The sequence below is a fragment of the Falco biarmicus genome, chromosome 4 (assembly GCF_023638135.1).
Source record: "Falco biarmicus isolate bFalBia1 chromosome 4, bFalBia1.pri, whole genome shotgun sequence".
In the NCBI taxonomy this organism is placed as follows: domain Eukaryota; kingdom Metazoa; phylum Chordata; class Aves; order Falconiformes; family Falconidae; genus Falco; species Falco biarmicus.
The window spans coordinates 112,483,077-112,502,650 of record NC_079291.1 but is presented as its reverse complement, the minus strand read 5'-3'; the positions used below and the strand labels follow the sequence as shown (position 1 = coordinate 112,502,650).

At 38.5% G+C, this 19,574-nt stretch overlaps 1 protein-coding gene across 12 annotated transcripts in view; it reads left to right on the top strand.

Moving 5' to 3' along the window:
* DOCK3 (dedicator of cytokinesis 3) overlaps nt 1–19,574 on the top strand; it is a 225,308-nt gene that overhangs the window by 101,800 nt on the left and 103,934 nt on the right. For all 12 annotated transcript variants that reach the window (XM_056337656.1, XM_056337652.1, XM_056337658.1 and 9 more), the window contains exon 10: nt 15,174–15,255. In XM_056337656.1, the coding sequence (XP_056193631.1) occupies nt 15,174–15,255 (82 nt within the window). The remainder of the gene's footprint in view (nt 1–15,173; nt 15,256–19,574) is intronic.

The following is a 19,574-nucleotide window of genomic DNA, read 5'->3' as shown; positions in this document are numbered from 1 at the left end:
GGGGGCAGGGTATGACTTGCTACCATAATACGTTTGCTGTAATGTAAGATGCCTGTCCAGAATTTTGTGTTGAAATATTGTGTACTGCCAGAGCATACTTCATTCTATTACATTGCAGGGTGATGTCCAAATACACATCATAAGCATAAATCGTTTGCACTCTAATGGAAGGAGAGAGACAGCAAATGCTCATACAAAAAGCAATCAGAATGGAATAAAAAATAGGAAAACAAAATATACGTATTTTAGCTCACGAAGTGTGGACTGGGTGAGCGGCCAGTGCGGTGGGCTGAGAGCTGGCGGGTGGCAGAGCTCGGAGGGTTGTGATCAGCAGCACGGTCGAGCTGGAGGCCTGTAGCTCGTGGTGTTTCCAGGGGTCAGTGCTGGGTCTGCTTCTGTTCAACTCATCCATCAGTGACCTGGATGGAGGGACAGAGCACACCCTTGCAAGTTTGCGGGTGATACGGAACTGGAAGGAGTGGCTGATGAGCCAGAAGGCTGCACTGCCATTCAGCGAGACCTGGGCAGGCTGGAGAGCTGGGCAGAGAGGAGGCTAATGAAGCTCAGTAAGGGCAAGTGTGAGGTCCTGCACCTGGGAGGAACCAGCGCCCACACCAGTACAGGCTGGGCTTGACCTGCTGGAAGGCAGCTCTGCGGAGAAGGACCTGGGCGTTCTGGTGGGCAGCAAGTTGCCCGTGGGCCAGCAGCGTGTCCTGGGGGCCAAGAAGGCCAGTGGGATCATCCTGGGGCGCATTAGGAGGAGCGTGGCCAGCAGGTCGAGGGAGGTGACCCTCCCCCTCTGCTCCGCCCTGGTGAGGCTGTGTTTGGAGTGCTGTGTCCAGTGCTGGGCTCCGGTTCAGGAGACAGGGAACTACTGGAGAGGGTCCAGCGGAGGCTACGAAGGTTGTGAGGGGACTGGAGCATCTTCCTTCTCGGGAAAGGCTGAGCGAGCTGGGCCTGTTCAGCCTGGAGAACACTGAGAGGGGAGCTTATCAATGCCTACAGGTATCTTAAGGGTGAGTGTCAACAGGACGGGGCCAGGCTCTTTTCAGTGGTGCCCAGCAGCAGGACAAGGGGCAGTGGGCACAAACGGCAACACAAGAAGTTCCTTCTGAATATGAGGCAGAAACTCTTTACCTTGAGGGTGACAGAGCACTGGAACATGTTGCTCAGAGAAGCTGCGGAGTCTCCTCTGGAGACATTCAAAACCCACCTGGACACGAGTGTTCAACCTGCCCTCAATGAAGCTGCTTTAGCAGGGGTTGGCCTGGATGATCTCCAGAGGTCCCTTCCGACCCTGACCAGTCTGTGATGCTGTGATAAGCCAGACATCTGCCTCTGCCTCGCCTGCCTTAAAACAAATAAACCCAAGGATATATCTTAACATAAATGGTGTGTGGTCTGTGTTATATAATAGACAAGATTGAATTATTGTAACAATCCTAGCTGCTTTTAAAATTAATCTGTTAGATGGAAGTCTTTTCTGTATATACTGTATTATATCAGCTAGTAGTTTCCTAGCAGCAACGTGACAGAAGCTGATCTTAACGAGAGGTTGCAATTCGGAAAAGATAGGCTGGCAGAGTATTTTCTCCACCAAAGATTCTACGTTAAAATTCCAAGTTTCACACTGTTGCTCTTTGCCTAGGACAATGAGAAACAGAGTAGAGAAGCCTTTTTGTTCTCTGAAGCAAGACTTTATCCTTCAGTTGTTAATTTATAACTGCTTGTAGCTTTTCTGATGCAAATCAACATTTATTGGTTAGGTGCCTTACAGAGAAAGTCCTTGTTCCTTCAAAAAACAAAACCAGAAATCTTCCAAAGTTCATGCAACAGCTTTGTTGCCTCCTTCTTTTCTCTTGCTTCTTTGGTTCTTACCTCAGATATGTGGAGGTATTAACCTTGTTATTAAACCAAGTCCTGTATAAAGCATCTCATTGTGTTTTGTTGAGATCCCTTTTCACATTCTTTTTCTTCTCACGGAAGATTAAAATTGTAATCCGTTCTTTCTCAGCAGATGACTAGGTAAAACACGTGCAGAAATGTGAGAAAATGGAGACACACAGTGATTTTAAAATACTAGAAAGGCAGAAGCATATCTTCTACCCAGCTGCCGGTTTTCAACATAGGAATTTGGTAATTTTGAAACATTTATTTCTGTTATAGAATTGTAAAGCAATAGGCAAAATAAGAGAAAACACAATCTTACTCTTTAATACTATTGCTAATAGGTGATATGGAAAAATGGCTTTTGTGGAAATGTTCTGAATTTGTGGGTGGACGTTAGGGAGCATGTGAGTAGTGCAGCCTGTCTCTCATCTTCTGTCTTAAGAATTTAGCGCCATTGACAAAACAGCTCCCGGGAAAGAAACGTGATTTGGAAACATAATTATGGACTAAGAAAATGCTGTTAAGCTATATCATGATAGTTAGATTTAGCTATTCTAAAGTTATTAACATAAAATCATCTGCCCCTTGTTTTTAAGGCTGAATCAAAAAAATTGTAAGAGGCAATGTTCTGCTGTTAATACTGCTGTACAGTTGTGTATAGGTGGTAACTGCATAAGTAATGTACATAATGGTTTGCCATTTGTAACTCGTCTCATGGTCTTGAGATACTTCCAAACAAATTCTTTTACCTGATAAAAATCAGCAGACAAACATATAAAAATGTAGGATATTAAAGGTGTAAAAATATTAGAGAACAACATGATCATTATTTTAAATGTATTGTCCCCTTGGCCTCAAAAACTGGTTAACTTCCACTGCATGATCAAATTGGTTTTGGCTGGACCAGTTTAACTACTCACTTCTACAGTCTTGTCCTATTTTACTATCTCTAAATTTCCATTACTTCTCATAGGTGTTATTGAATTGATAGAGGTCACGATACTGGCTTTTCTGGGGAGGCTGTAATGCCAAAATGTCTGTGACAGTGTTTTGGTAGACTGGAATAAAATGCACCACTTTGGAACACTGGATTCAGCAATGATGAATTTGTACAGGAATTGATTTTCACTTTTTCTGTAGTAGGAGTTTTCTCCGACACAGTATTCCTAATTCAGATGTCAGAATATAAATCTGTATACCAGGTTGCTGAATTCGATGAATTTGACAGGAATCCTCCATCTCTTTGTGTATTTATTGATGACAGTTAGCTCCATGGTTCTCGTCATCATCTAGTCATATTTTCTTGACTCTTAAACTGTCAATAGGAATGTGTATCAGCTGCTCAAAAATGTTAGCAAGAACAGTGTAGCTAAAATTACATCGCGTTTACATATATCTTCTTGAATAATTTTTTTGCAACACTTCCTAATGTAGACAATTGCTGTAGTCTGGAACTTTCATTTTAAACTCTGAGCAAACTTCTGAAAAAGCAATAGCAAATTTTCCAGAAGTTCTATCTGATTAGGGATTTGGGGCTCTCAAAGCTCTGATGTGCAGGATCAGCATGCTTAATGGGGGCAATTCTACATGCTGCACAGCAGAGCTGTAGACACTGTACATGTTTTAGAAATCAGATGCTGCTTGGGTAGAGGGAGGCTTAGTAGTTCAGACTGGCAAAGGGGTTGGAGAGATACAGACAGGTGAAGAATAAACAGGAAGATAGGCATTAATAAGGTCAGAAGAAGGGAAGACAGGATCACTGGGTAGATTAGTATGGTAGAAATTGAATAGCTGAGAAAGAAATGTAGTTAATGTGGAAAGAATCACATTAAAAGCTGTGGCAAAAAAGTCTGCCTGCATTCTTTTCCAGAGTGCAGAACTGACTTTATGTTCCCTTGTTCTACATTGCTTCTCTCTTTTGGTAATAGCTCTGGGAGTGCTGTGGCAATGTGTGTGTGTTTATCCCCTGTTAAATGCTTTAAAATATTATCATGTTCTACTATTGCTAGTTGCTATGTTAGGAAGCAGAAAATTATATTTTACTTTTATTGTGCAATTACATGCTAAGCTTTCCATTCGTTAGTTTTTAATAGCAGCCTTCTTGTAGTTATTTTAAAATAGAAAAGTTATCTCGTTCACTGTCAGTATAATGATTTGTCTACTGGGAAAAAATAACTTTATATCATTCAGAATTATTTCTTTAATATTCAGAGAATTTTCCTAGGGATTAGGTTTACCAACTAATAAGGTTTTTCTTCTGCTTAGTCACGAAAGAATCCATCTTTCTAATTTTTACCTCTTTTCTAGCAATCTGATCTGTTGGGTTAGCTAATCCTCATCAGTTCCTCCTGTAGTTCAGTTTATTGTATTTTTTGTATTTCAAGGAAAGTATTTTTCTGATTTTTGTGTAATAGATAATCCATAGCATTAGTAACAAGGAGGATGTCTGTTCTTCATGCTGCTCAGGGTGAACTTCCTTAAAAAACATCATCCAGAAAGCAAACATTAAGGAATATTGCTATCCACAGCCATGGCCCTTGTTCTGGTCACTCTAGTTAACATGGAAAATACGTGGGTCTCTAAAGTCTGCTGCCACATAGGGCAGGGGTCAAAGAGCCTTCCCTGATCTCATACATAACTGTGTATATATATATATATATAACATAATTATAATGCATAACTGATATAATACATAATATAAAACATAAGAAAATACAAGTTTGATCATCACTGGAGACAGATAAAACATACGGAATATTTTATAAGGGATTTTTTTGATTGTGTAGATTTTTTTAAAAAGGGTGAAACGGTGAAGGAGGAGTAATGCCTTTTGGTTTTCTCTGCCAGTTGCTTCAGCTAACTTTCATTCCCTAGCTATCTCTCCCAAATCTGCATTTGCTTGGTTTTCCTATTTATCCCCTTTCCTGTTAATATTACATTTTTTAAAGAAATTATTAATCTCTGGGTTTTTATATGAAAGTTGCTGTAGAGAGGTAGGTGGTGTTACTAGAGATATTAATTCTTTCCTATAAAATTCCTAATATTGAAGCTATTATAAAACAGGAGCTTTTACAAAAATCCATCTTACCTTTCCTACCACAACCCCCCTCTTTCCCAAAACATTTTTTTTTCAGATTGGAGATCACATATCAAAAGGCAGGGATACAGGTTTTTCTACAGGGGCATTTAAATTATTTTAGTTGTTAACAGGAAGAAATCAATGAGTTGCAGGTATTTGAAATTCTTCCTTTTTCTTGCTCAGAAAGAACAAAAATGTGTCATGCTCACATGCAACTAGAAGCAATTTTGCTGTCTCGACTGGCGGGTGCAAATACAGTTACTCAAATGTTTAGGTTAACTACATAGCTCAGAGAAAGCAATTACAATTAATTTTCTGTCTGTAGGAAGGCCCAGTGTAATGAATACTACTTTTCATACTTGAGCTCTTTCTGCTGCAAAATTCACTGTCAAAACGTAATTTTGTGTCTCTGGCTGACATGACTCTGTCATGTGCAAAGCCAGTAACAGGGATATCTGGTTTGTAGAGCAAGAATTAAAAGAGGCTATTGCTGTCTTAGATCTCAGAGCCATTAGCTTCTCCCACGTTAGAGATGGTGATAAAATGCGCATTCTATAAAATAGGTGTAATCCAAAATTTGAAGTCTTCCCTACAGTTACGGTGAAAGCATTTCACACCTACCACCTGGCAGGGCTGGGCTGGCTTTCTTTTCGTTAGTTAAAAACATGATCACTGGCAGGGACTGAGGAATCATACTACATAACCAAAGTCTCTTTTTTTGGAAATAGAAACTTTTTCTAGCTAATGGAGAGGATTCCTTTCAGGAACACAAGTATGTACCCTTCATGATGTAAATAATAAAAAAAATACTAATGAGGGCGTTGAATGTTGAAGTGTGGCAGACTCATGAGAACCCAAGGAGAGTGTGATCGGTGCTTAGCTGCATTTCTGCTGCAAGCTTTAATAACATTTTTAACATTGTGGTTGGTTTTGCTTGAATGTGGTAGTGAAAAATGACAGGTAGTTATTTTCACTATTTTCTGTTTCTATGGAAACCCAGTGTTTGCAGTAACAGGCCTACTGTAAGCTCTGTAATCCTCCCCCAGGGCTTCTAGCCAATGTGGTAATTTAATAATTCATGAGCATTAAGCCTGAATTTGCTGGGAAGCAAACTGCGTTGCTTGGAGGCATTTTCTCAGAGCCAGATTCATTTCACTCACAGATTTGGTGTTCTTTTCTCTAAGATGCCTTTATAAAATACACTCTATAAGCCAAAGTGGTGATCTTTTCTTCACTTGTTTTTGAAGCTGGGGTTATTGCAGACCTGCTGCATGAGGCAGCTCATGAAAGAACTCCCCTCTTCCCCCCCCCCCCCCCCCAAAAAAAAAAAAAAAAAAAGGGGAAAAACCAAACATACAGCATGAGCACTTGTCTGAGAAGGAAGATTTTAAATAGTCCATGAATCATTTGTTCAGACAGTATGCAAACTGAAAGTTCAGTGGAGGTGATCTTTCTGTCTCAGGGGCTCGGGAGTGACTGCTATTGATGATGGATTGCTCAAATATGGCTGGGCCATGGGCTCTAGTATGTGCTGTTGGTTTACATTATAAATGGGAATTGAGTTCTTCACACACATTGTATCATTCTGTAGATATACCTTGACTTACTCTCACACGTAGACTGAGAACTGAAGACTCATTCTGTGGAGCACTAGGAGATTTTGTTATTAGGTCAGTCTTACAGTAGCTGTAAGGACTTTAGATTTTTTTTCCAATAGGATAAGCCAAAATTAGCAACTCTAAAAGATAAACATGAGTAACAGAAAATAAATTGGAAAAGCTTTTTACAGAGGATACTCCTAAATGGACTGCAAAACAAATGGCTTAATCATCCCAAGAGTTCCTCCTTTTTAAGTACAATGGCAACATGTAGATGCATTCTGAGGTACGTTTGCAAAAATGGAACTATGTTAAGTTTTTGTGATCTTTCCACAAATTAGTATTTATAAGGGACTTAGCTCTTGGGAAGAGCAAAAATAATTTACCGTTTGGTCATAACTTCACTTTCCATTTCTTCACATACTTACGTAGGGGTCATGAATAGTTGTACTTCATTGGAAATCCTTTCTCTTACTGCTTACATCATCTTTCAAGAGAAAAATCAATCCACTATTTATGACAATGGGAAGTGACTTATATGTTGGTCTAATGCATGCTTTCTTCATGAATATGAGACCATCTGGTTGAAATAAAAGTTCAGAAGTCCTGATGTGAAACTTGTTTCCTTTTTGGAAAGTTTCTACAGGGTATTCTCAAAAGCATCGAAATGCGATGCTGTCCTGTAGGGACCGTTTTGATCACTGAGCATAGTAACGTTTTTGCCCAAACGTGAGAAACGTTTTGATGAATTTGGCAAATGAGAAGGAAATTCTGGTCTTTTCTTTAATCTTAAGTAAAGTTGTACAAGCAAATATGAGAAGTCTGGTGGTGTTATCATTGCAGGATACAGCACAAGTGGAAAGCCAGGGCAATACAGCTGGGGTTGTCTCTGCCACCACATAGGCAATGGAGAGCAGTAACTGCTTTCCTTAAAAACTAGCTAATGCTGCTGCATTGGTCTCTAAAACTTCTGTTGGGCTGGTTCAGTGTAATTCCTCTCTGGTACAGAGAAGAGTTTCACAGGTTACTTCATGTAAATATTGGCATGTCCAAACTGTAAGGTTTAGAGACTGTCGTTCAGTTCTCGCTCCCTCTCCCACCCCCACCAAACCCCAGGAATCTCTTTCATGGTGTTTCTCTGCTAATTCATGAATGTTTTGAAACAAGCATCTTTTTTTGCAGCTTTAAGAAAATATTTTGGTCGTATACCAGTTAATTCCTAATGTAATTCCATTCACCTGGTCAACATATTGTCCTTGTAGAGCTTGTGCACACAGTGGTAGAAAGAATGCAGTATTTCATAGCACTGATGAAGCAAACTGTCCAAAATGTGATGTGCACAGCAAGAATGCTGTATTTTGAAGGCAAATGTTGGCAAGGTTTCTGTTGTCATCAAGAATGGCTAGATCATCCTGAGGTCTATCCTGGATGACCAGGGCTTGCAGTGCATAGAATTTATTCTCAGGATTTATCTGGGACAAGAAATGGTGCTTTTACCTTAACATTTAAAATACTTACAATACTCATATGCCAACTCAAATTTTATTCTAGAATGATTGTCAGAATTATTGTCATATTAGAATTCATTAAAAAAGAGAATAGAAGGGACTTTATTTTGTGTGTGTGAGACATTAAATAATAGCATGCTTATCACCATTTCTTAAATGGTAGCGCTGAGTACAATGGAAGGAGGTGAACTGTGCTGGTTAGGCAGGTCTTTGTATGTAGCTTATTCCTGCTGGCGTCTGTGACGGCACCTTCAGATTTTTGTTCCTATTTCGTATGCAGGTAGGTATTTACATGATACTAGAAAGTAAGAAAGAAACCTAGGGAGACACTGAGAGAAGGTCAAGGACTAAAATACAAGTTATATGACCTTCTCCACGACTGTATGACCCTTTTCCCTATGCACAGGTACAGATGTCACGGGACCATTATATATTTTAAAGCTAACAATTATTCTTAGAAGGGATCATTCAAATGCTAGTTTCAGAAAACCCAGTTAGATACAGCTTTTGAGAAAGGACTGAGCTGTTTGTAAAAATCTTGAGGTTTTTCAGTGTTGCCCTAGTTGTTCTCTGGAAGGAAGGAAGAAGGACTGAGGAAAGTAAGAAAAATGAGGGAACAGATTTGCACCTTTTCCCTTTTAGTGGCATATTGAAATGGAAAGGGTGAAGAGACATTTGTTTCTGGGAGAAATGGCTACCAAAGTGTTATTTGAGGCAAGGGAAAGGTACAAGATGTGAGGTTTATGCTTAAGTGGATTGATGCCCTAATGTGTTGCCATTTCTGCTTCAGAAAACTAATCTCCTATACATTGCTAAAGATTTTTATATCTTTTTAAAATCCATGTTCTTTTATCATCAGTTTTTAATTAAATCCAAAAATGGATCTGCGGACTCTCTACAGACTACCATTGCTCTGGCACTGTGCATCTATTAATGTTGTACCTACATTCATAAACTGATAGGCAGTCAGAATTTTTGCCTCGCAACCCCACACTAAACCCACCAATGGGTTAGTACAAGGGAGCTTACTAATTAATTCCAAGCGCTTTGCCAGGGCTTTTGTTGTCATCTTCACGTTATGCAAAAAGCCCCACAAACAAATAACCTCAACAACAAAACCTCCCCGCAGGCATAATGCCACTCCTGCTCACCCAACAGTAAATTTTGTCCCTGTTTGCCCCTTCCTTCATGCTGAAAATGTAATGTCCCAAACCATTGATTGCTTCCTTCCTTTTTGCAGAAACAGATGCCAGTTCAGTATGGTCCTGCTTTTCAGACAGTTAAAGGAAGCCAAGAAGTGAGACACTATGCTCCTTTCATTTTTCTTCTTTTCAAGTAAAAGAACAAGAACCTATTTGATTTTGCTTATCAGAGCAATGTTTCTTATATTTGAGTAGCTTTAGCAATTAATAATGATGCAAGTGATTGTAAAACCTAACTTATTGCTGCACAAGAGGTGGTTTCACTATGATGTGAGTTAGCACAGGAGGAGATCTTGCAGTTAGAGTAATTGAAGACTGCTTATAGCATGTAGGAGCAAGAGGAATAAGTAAAGTTTTGTTTAAAGTACTGCTACTGGTGTGGCACGTCTTAGGACTGAACTCAACAAGGTAAAATGTTAATTCTTTTCTCTGTTTTGGTGCATTTCTTATCTCTGGTTTTATGCAAGAAAGAACTGGTTTTGGTGTATTTTCAGAATAGCTGAAAATGAATTGATTTATTTTTTTGATAGTAGTTTGATCAAACAGACGGATTGTATCAAATGCTCAGTACCTCCCCATACTTCATTTCCACCGCTCATTTGGCAGTTGTAACTGCTGTGTTTTTAAGTTTTCCTTATGATGTATTTGAAGGGTTTTTTTAACAGAGTATTGTCTATCTGTTTTCTTCAAGAAAACAGAGCATATTCAATTGTAATAAGAATAATGCTTAAAGCATACAAACACAGGCAATTAATTCCATATGGAGTTTATTCAGATTTGGTGTTTTGGTCTTACTAAACTGTGCCTTACTGTTGTCTAGGTGCTGTGCATGTTCTTGTCTTTGTGCAGAAGATAAGCTTGAGGAATAGACATAGAGAAGACTGAACTCCTTCAAAGGAAGCAGCTCCCAAAATAAGAAATTAAGTGACTGAATTCCCATTATATTTGACTGTAAATGTGTGTATCTGTCTAAAAAAAGATCTGTAATAATAGCTGAAGGCAGTGGGTCTTCAGATCACTGAAAACAAGGTTATTCTTCCTGGTTTGTTTTGACATAGGAATAAATCTGCAGTTGTAAAATGGGGAGCATAGTTCATCATATGGGTCAACGGTGTAAAAAAGTTCAAGTCCCATTCCAGGACATACTAAAATTATCAGCACTAGTGAGACCTCAGGGGAGTATTTAGGCTAGTTTCTGTAAACTGTTCTTGAAAAGTAATACCAAAGATTAGAGACATTTTGGAGGTGAGAAATGACCTGCAAGGAAAGGTGGGAGAACCTGAGGTGGCTTAGTCTTTTAAGACTGCCTGTTAGCACTGCCGTCTTTTCATCCTCGTTGTCGTGTTGGTCTGTCCTTTGACAGAATGCCTCTTCGTGTTCCACAGTTCTCACATGCTGCGGTTGCCTCAAAGTCTCCTTAATTATTTAGTGACACAAATTCAAGAGGACTCAAGGGAGGATAAGAAATTAAAGGTATTAATTTAAAGGTGGTTATTGAGGTGGTGCTGGAATAAGGGGACAACTGATGAATAGCCAGGTGAAAAAGATGCTGGTCTGGATCATTTTTTGCAGAGCATTGGAGTATGGGGACAAGAACCAGGTTTTCTCAGTGGCTGTAACAAAAAAAAAAAAAAAAAAAAAAAAGGTGAATTGCAAATTTTAAACGATTTCCCATTGTTAATGGAGCAAAACCTTGCAAGAGGCAATCAAATGAGACTGCAGAATATCTCTCTTTGGATGTTTTGAAAGCAGACTAAGCAATGCAACTTCTGGTAATGAATCAAGTATAAATAGACACCTCAGCTGAAAGACTTGACAGTCCCTTCTCTGCCATTGTCGGAGGGGCAGCCTGCGCAGGATCCTATGGCAGACAGTATTGTATTCAACTTCAGCTGTGAAAATGAAGTGCTCATTAGTGCTGAAATAACTTCTCAAAGAAAACCTATGTTGGTAGTTCAAAAATTAACACTTAGGGGAGGTTTAAAATACAGTATGTAACATTATTACTGAGATCAGTGGAGGTAAAAGAGCAATTAAAATTATTTCTTGAAGAACGTCTATTTAATGAGTTTTAATTCTTAGATTCTTATGTTATATAATGCATATATATGTGCATTTGTGTAGCACATATGTATATCGTATATTACTGTAGAGTTCATTCTCTAATAGTAAGTCTGTAAATGGCTGGTCAGAATCTTTTAAGCGTAGCAGCCTGAATATTTTCCTGGGTTCAGTATATCCAGGACTATTAAACTCAAAGATATCACTGCTCTTCTTGAGCTTCACTTTGGTGTAAGCTGATAGTACACAACAGCAGAGCATTACCACATGCTTTCTTCAATCTTCTATTTTTTCCCCTAATTATCCATTGCTGGACGTTGCTGGAGACGGGACTGTAGGGTAGGGCAGACCTTTCATATGGAGGGCCGTGGTTATGACTTGTCTATTTTGACCATCAACTCCATTTATCTTTAGCTGTGGACCAGCATCTTCTGGTTCTATAATATTGGATGGTAGTATACAGTTCCTGTATTTTTATCCCAGAATTTGAAAATACTCTTAGTCAGCAGTACACTTCCAAATTTATCTTCTCCTTTTCTGTAAATAATTCTTCATCTCACAAAAGGGCTTGGTGTGGTGCTCTGCTACTGGTTTGTTTTCCCTTCAAAACATCAGTCATCCTCCGAATTAAGAGAATCAGCCTTGATCTGACCACTGCAATGAAAGTGAAGATACTCCAGGTGTTTATTGTATAGGGTATAGCAACTTCCAGGGATTTGCAATCAAATATGAGTGAGCCAGCTTTGGTTTACACTGTGGTTTTGGATGGACATCTTCACCAGTGACTACATTTTTCCCTGCAGGCATGATTTATGTTGCTCATAATCTTCAACTGGCAGGCTGATTGCTGTCTTGTTTCCTCCTTGTCTTAGGCTGCATGTGTTAGCTTTGTGTTCAGCTGTTGCACCCCTGTTTGGTGGCCAGATTATAGTCCCAGCAGCAGAAGCGAAAGAACACTTTGCCAGAGATTTTGTTGGTGTAGTACTGATCCATTTTATGCTCTTAGCCTTAAAAATAGGGCATGGTTAATATGCATAAGGCACAGTAATTATTTTTCAGTGTACTAGTAGCGAGTGTTGGCAAAGTTACATTTAACAAATAAACTATAATCATTTAATTACCATTGTTTCAAGTTCAGTTTTAAATTCTGTAGCTCTGTAGGTCATGACAATTTTTTATTTTCTTTAAGAAAATTTACTTTTCTTTATGGAAGGAGACATGTTTTACAAATTATACTTGTACCAGAAACAAAGTGTATGTTATGACCTAATCTTTCTAAATGAAAGGTTTTACAATTAAACTGGTTCAAGGATTAAAATTAAATGGATTTGTTAAAATTAGATTCTCCCTGAGCAGTGTTTTTGAAGGTATTGGAAATATTGATGTTTATTGCTGCAGCATGGAAAGAACATGGCCATGAGTTAATATCTCTTTGAATTACTACATAGTTTTAGTGATATAAAGCATGTTAGTGATATAAAGTTCCTGTTTGGAACTTGATAGTATAAAAGTTACCTTCTGGTTTATTCCCTGTTTTAACCAGAGCTTACCTGTGGGCATCACTGTAACTGTCCTGCCTGCTCCTCTTCTGAAGTTCATTGAGTAGGGAGAGCTGAATGCCAGCAACTGCAACTGCCACTAAACTTAACACCTGTTTCAGTTTATCTTAATATTTAGAGTTCTAAAATGTAATCGCTCAGGTAGTGCTGGAGGGCCTCTTTGTGTGACCTGTTTGCAGGAGCAACAAATAACTCAGGCAAACAGCTGGGAGAAGCAACCACTTTGGCCATCCTGCTTGGGTTTCTTGCTGCTTATGTGTTTGCACAACCTTTAGCTAGTTACCAACAAAATAATGGGCACAGGACTGAGTTAATGGTAAAGGTTAAGAATGTAATTAATGTGGTTTTATTGAATATAGGTCTTATTTTGAAAATTCTGACTTCATTTTTTGTGATTTATGTATTAGGTAGAAGTAACTATGAAGACGTAGTATTGTTGTAACTTCCTGTAATGTACTGTAGTTGTAGTATTGTACTGCACTCCACTTACTGCGTCATAAAATTCTTACTAAAAGATTAGATTATACCATGTCATTAAAGCATTTGCTAAGACATTAATTTATTCATTGACATCTTGGAAAGTAGTTGTAGGTGAAGAATCATCAAATACCAGTGTCTTGTGGGTTTCTTTGGGGCGTGTTAGCAATCTCCAAGGTTATAAGCATCTGCTACAAATGAATTAAAAATTATTGCTGAATGAGGTTGTGGGATACATGGAGATTGGAGTAATAGTGAGTAACAGGAAGAGTAAAACAGCCAGAAAGCATCTAGATGGCTTAGCAAGAAAAACTTAAACAAATAAATGTGCAAAGGTGTATAACAAGATGTATGAGTCATGCTTACAGAATTAGGGACGATTCCCGCAAAAGTGGCAATTCTGAAAATCTATCAGTATTTGTAATGGACAGGTCGATTCAAATGAACTCACAAACATAATGCTGTAGTAAAAAGGCTAATATGCGATGTTTGATAAATTAGGATTAGGAGGGACTTGATTTCATATATGTGTGTATTTGTATTCATGGCATAGGTGGTACCAGTAGTGGACTGTTACAAACCTAGACTTTTAGATCTGTTCATGAAATTGTGTTGAAAAATTGCACTATGGGTAAGTTCTATAAAATGCTTCCAACACTTTTTCTTGAATATCTTAACAGTGTTAAATTCCTTACTTGTTTGGAGAGGTGCTTGATTACATAATGTAATTAATGACTGATATCACTAGCTGTAAGAAACTAACTTTTCTAAAGGGCTCTTTAACATACAGAAGAGAGTGTAACAAAAAGCAGTGGCTAAGCACCAAACCCAAACATCTCCAAGCTGATGTTAACCCGTGGGGTTTAACAGGAGGGGTGAATAGCCTTTTGAAGCAAGCTACCAACGGGAGTAGTGTGTACTCTACATATTTATATTTTTCATACCAGCAGTGAATAATATGCTGGAAGATGTTTTTTAGTCAAAGGTTACTGGAGTTGATACAGTCATACTGGATAAAATTGAAAGGATCTGTGATATAATGGAAATGTAAATAGAAGATTTAATGATGTGTTCTTGCTTTATTTCTATGAATCTGTAGGAAGAAAATACTGGTCAATACTTAGTGTGTTGTCGCACATCTAGTGAATAAATTATTCATCTGATTTATTTGTAGACATAAATTCTCTGTCTGTCTTAAGAAATAGTATCAATGTGCATGGCTTACCATCCATAGTAAGGATTATTTATTTTCAGTCTGGCTATACATGCTGGGTTTGCTGATAAAAGGACTGTTTAATTTGATTGATAAGCAGTTCTACCAATTGAATCTTAATGTGTTTGAATTGGTGTACTACTTCTATGGATAGTATATGTTGAAGGAGATTGCTTAATTGGTATTCTTGTTACTTTTAGTTTTGAGTGGATTTTAATGAACTCAGTTTTACCAAAGGCACTGTACACATCAGCAACTGCGCGTGAGCTTTGCCTGAAGTGGTTAGTTGTAATGTGTTCAAATCCTGTGCTTCATATAGTCACATTATTTTGAATGCTGTTACATCATGAATATGCATCAACACATGTTCTCACATGTAGGCTACTTGCTATTAAAAGTCTTCTATGCGATTTCATGTAACTGTATGTAGATCAGTGTATATTGTTTCATATGCTTCCAGAATTAAAAAAAAATTATAATACCTAGCACATCTTTTAAAACCCCCAAACATATCTACCTGTATTTTCATTTTGAAGTGTGTACCTGAAACTCGTATTTATTGTTTTTAACGTTGTTTGCTTTTCAGTGAGAGGTTTATGGTGAGGTTAAACAAGAACGGAGGCCCCAGGAATCCGGAGAAGATAGACCGAATGTGTGCGCTTTTCACGGTACGTGTCCATTCCCTTTCTCCTTCCGTTACAGCAGTATGATTTTAGATGTGATCACTCTGAGGGGAAAAACCCTCATTCTTCCTTTCCAATGTGTTGAGTAGAAAGAAAGCTGTTTCTAAGTTTTATGTTTATAACTAAATGTTAACATAAGCAAATGGACATACTTCTAAGTAATTTTTATGGTTAAGTAAATATTCTGAAGTACTTCCTTTTAAATGCATTTTTTCCTGCTTATAGTTTGAAATTTTGAATATTTTTATTGCATGTACTATGCCCTTAGATAAACAGGGCACAGGAAAAAGCTGTGTTGGCCTGAACATAAAGCAAGGCACTTTTTCAGAATCAAAGTTAGACAAACAACTACAACAACACACAGAGAGCAGAACAGAAAATTCTCCAAATGGATTTTTGCCATGGCCCATTCTAGAGTCTGTGTTGCCTCTCCAGGCATATGGTGCAGCCTCCCAGGCCAGCAACACAGGGGGTGTGACGGAGCAGAAAGACCGGGATGTGCTGCAGAAGCAGCAGGCAAGCTAAGCTGCAGAGTTGGTTGTAGTAAAGGAAACACTGTGACTTCCTAAGTTTCTATGGCAGGTCTGTGCAAATAGCTACCCCATCCTGATGCAGAGCAGATATGACCAACTGTACCAGCTATTTTTAACCATCTGTGCCAGAAAGGCAGGATAAGTAGTACCCATCTGGCTCCTACCAGATGATACCTCAGTTGGGTGTGAAATAGCCAACTAAGATTTACTTCCTTTTAGTTCTTCATACTCACCTCTCACCTAGGTACCATCTTGTTTCATAGTTTAGGTTATGCCAAAATCGGAGTTTCAAAACACTTGGGCTTTAATATCCATTCTGCACTGGTCTTAAGTTCTGTAAAAAATTGCCTCAGAATCATGTGTCAGACCATAATTTTATCTGCCACTTCTCTCAGAAAGAATATGGAAATCTAGAGGCACTGAAACTTAACAGCTCATCACAGAATAACTATAAGGAATTTCAGATCCCAAGTGTGATAAACACCTTCCATCGTGACTCACCTTTAGCTATTGCACATGCTGGAAGCTCTTTGACAGAAGTATTTTTACCTCCAGTGAATAAAAAAGATGGCAGACAGCTTTGGTACAAGCTTCAGTTCTGGCAAAGAAACCCTTGAAGGCCAAGCAGGGCTGGACACTGAAATAGGCATGGTGCCCACCACCATTCCCTTTTCTCCTGTAAGAAGAGAGACGAATTTCTCCTCTTAAGGAACAGAGCATATATATCCAGATTTAAGGATGCTCAGTTCTGCCTCTATCTGGATATAAAAGATACAGTTCAATCCAAAAATAGCATAGACATTGATGCTGACATCAGTAGCAGTTTTGGGTTTGGTACTGTCAGTGAAGTGCTACCAGCTGATAAAACATCAGTAGAGGTAACGGTGTCTTAGTATTGCTGTTGGCACTGATGACTCCACTGTTGATAACTCAAGAGCAAGTGTATTTCTCTTTTAAGAGAAAGGTGTCTGGGGGCACTTGTCAGCGCTGGTGTCTGGATCACGCAAAAAGGTTGAGTGTAGAATTAATAATTGCTCTATGGATTATTCCCAAAAGGCAGCACAGACTGGTTTGTATCAAGTTTGGCACCTTCTGGCCTCTCAGGTTCATAATTCTTAAAAAGATTTTCACCAGCAAACTTCCCCGCCCCCACCAATGCCACACTACTTAGGGTCCTGTAACAACTGTCCTGTTTTACACCCTGTTGTGCAGCATGAAACAATTTAGCTCCAGTGACCTGCAAAACACTTTCAAAAAAACAAAAAGAGTAGTGATAGGCTATGGCCAGGGGCATAACATAGTTCCAGAAGAGACTTGCTGCATATTATGAACGAGGCCAGCCTAGTCTAGAAGAGGCCAGCCCCAAGTGCTGCAGACGTGTGCTGCTCTGTCGCACCTATCCTGACCAGAGATCACTCCCAAGCCCCCTTTCCATTTAACTATACAAAAATACCAAAGCTGCTGCACTATCGGCTCTCTGAGGTGCTTAGACTTACCGTCTCTCCCTCTTTCTGGCAGAATGTATGCTCTACATAACAGGAATTATGGTAACAGGAAAATAATCTGTGCAAAAAATTGTACACTTCTGATAGAATATTTTTCACCAATGAATTCAAAGAACTTTCCAAAGTATGTAGCAAAGGAGCAACAAATAATAGGGTTTTGAATAACCATTTTATCTGCAATGGTTCTATCATCATAATTTCTTGATTATGAAATGCTTCAAAAATAAAATAGTTCTCTGATTTTCAGGTTTCTTCCCAAGTTTGTATTAGTCTTGACTTTAAATCTATTTATTTGTGTCCTTGCCCTCCCCCACCACCCTGCAGTATCTTTCTAAAACTCTAATCTTTCCCAGAGGCAAGAAGCCCTGTATCTTAATTCAAAGTATCCCTGTCTTTTCACTCTGTAGCTTTTAGGGGTTTAGCTGTCTCCATGTGTTAGATATCAAAATTACCTAGGTTTTCATTTTAGATCCACTGTCATATCACGCCAAAGGTAGGAACCTGCATCCTCTGAAGATCAGAGCTCACTCAAGCAAACCTCAGTCTATGCACACTTCAGAAACATTCCTGTGTCTAAATTAAAATGTAATTACACAGTATAAGCTTGCTGGTTTTTGCTTAATACCTTACTCTCTGTGGCCTATGAGGTCAGCAACTGAATTCAGTAAAGCTGTTTAAACAGCTAATTACTGGCAGTCAGGTATCCTTGATTCCATTGTTCTGGGGGTGTTGGTATTTAGTTTCTGTAACATACAGTTAGACCTTTATAGAAACCAGCATTGTAAAGAAAAACAATTATTATGGAGTAAGTCTTTTCCATGCTCAGTATGGGGGAAAAAAATTAAGGGTGATTTTCTAAAAAGCCATGCAATTAGAATTATTATGAAATTATTTTGTTTATCAACCAGTATCATTTAAGAAGCTCGGAAGGATGTGGGAAATAAACCCCCTGAGGACGCAGCCCCAAGAACACCTTTCTGGAAATTGATTTCCTTACATTGCATGCAAGCAAATAATAAATAAGAGTTTGTCCTCTTCTGGGTCCCGAGTCATGTGCATGGATTCTTTGCAAAGAAGCTATCTGAAAACTTCCTCACAGAGGCTGGGGGTTTGGTTGTTTAGTCCATGTCGTAGTAAGAATTTCTTGTCTTGTAAAAAGCCTCTGCTGTACAAAATGAAATATGAGGCCATCTGGGCCCACATTTTTTGTCTTTTGACTGTGACACAGTATAGTTTTTGTGAAATTGAAAAGCAACTAAAGTGTGAACCCATCAATATGTTCATGCCCTACCGTTTTCTGATATTCTGACAGCTGCCCTTTGAAAAAGTCATTCTCTAAATTGCTGTTAATTAGAACCAGTAATCCGGTAGTATAATAAAATTCCCCCTGTGAAATCATAGAAATTTTCAAAATTTTATTCCTTTCTGGAGTATTAAGCACTACCTCCAAGTTTTTTTGCTTTTTGAACTTTTTGTCAGGCACTACTGAGATTAAAACTATGTCAAATCCCTTCTTATCATGGAACTTCGATTCCTCCAAGACACGCAAGATAAAGCCTACCATATGCCACACTGGTATGTTAGGTGATGAAGAAAGCCTAGAAATTATGTTCCCTTATTCATGCAGCAGCAAAATAAGACTTGAAGAGAAAATGCTAAGGAAGATTTATATAGCTTAATTCTTTGGCTTCAGAGAGACATGATCTGCTTGCTGGTAAGCATACCAAACAGCATATTTGCAACTTTCTGCATATGCTGCCCAGGGAAATACAGTGTTCCTTTTAAATGGAGTAAGACGATACAGCCGTGGATTTATTACTTGCCTGCTGTAATTTAGCAATATAACGCTATCTGAAAGGGACTGAATCTTCTCCTTTAGAATAAATCCTCTTTATGCCTAGTTCTCAGTCACTATGCCCAGATTTTATTGTGCTATGTGTCATTATAACCTGAAGTTCAGCATTTATGTGCATTGCCATCATAGTTTTTGAGATTTGGTTTCTCAAGTCACACGGGAAAGAGATTTGCTGTGTGACTTAAGGTTCATGTTTTAGCTTCCAGCAAAATACAACTTTTAATACACTAAGTTGGTTCAGACTAGGAATGACAACTTGAATAGCCACAGTTTAAAATTTCCTTCACTCTTTATATAAAAATTGCATTATTCTCTTTTACAGTGGTTTTAATATCACTTAGTTGTGTGGTTTTTGAAAAAGAAAAATAAAAGATCTTGTCTGAATCTGAGATTTTTCCAGTTGATTTTTGC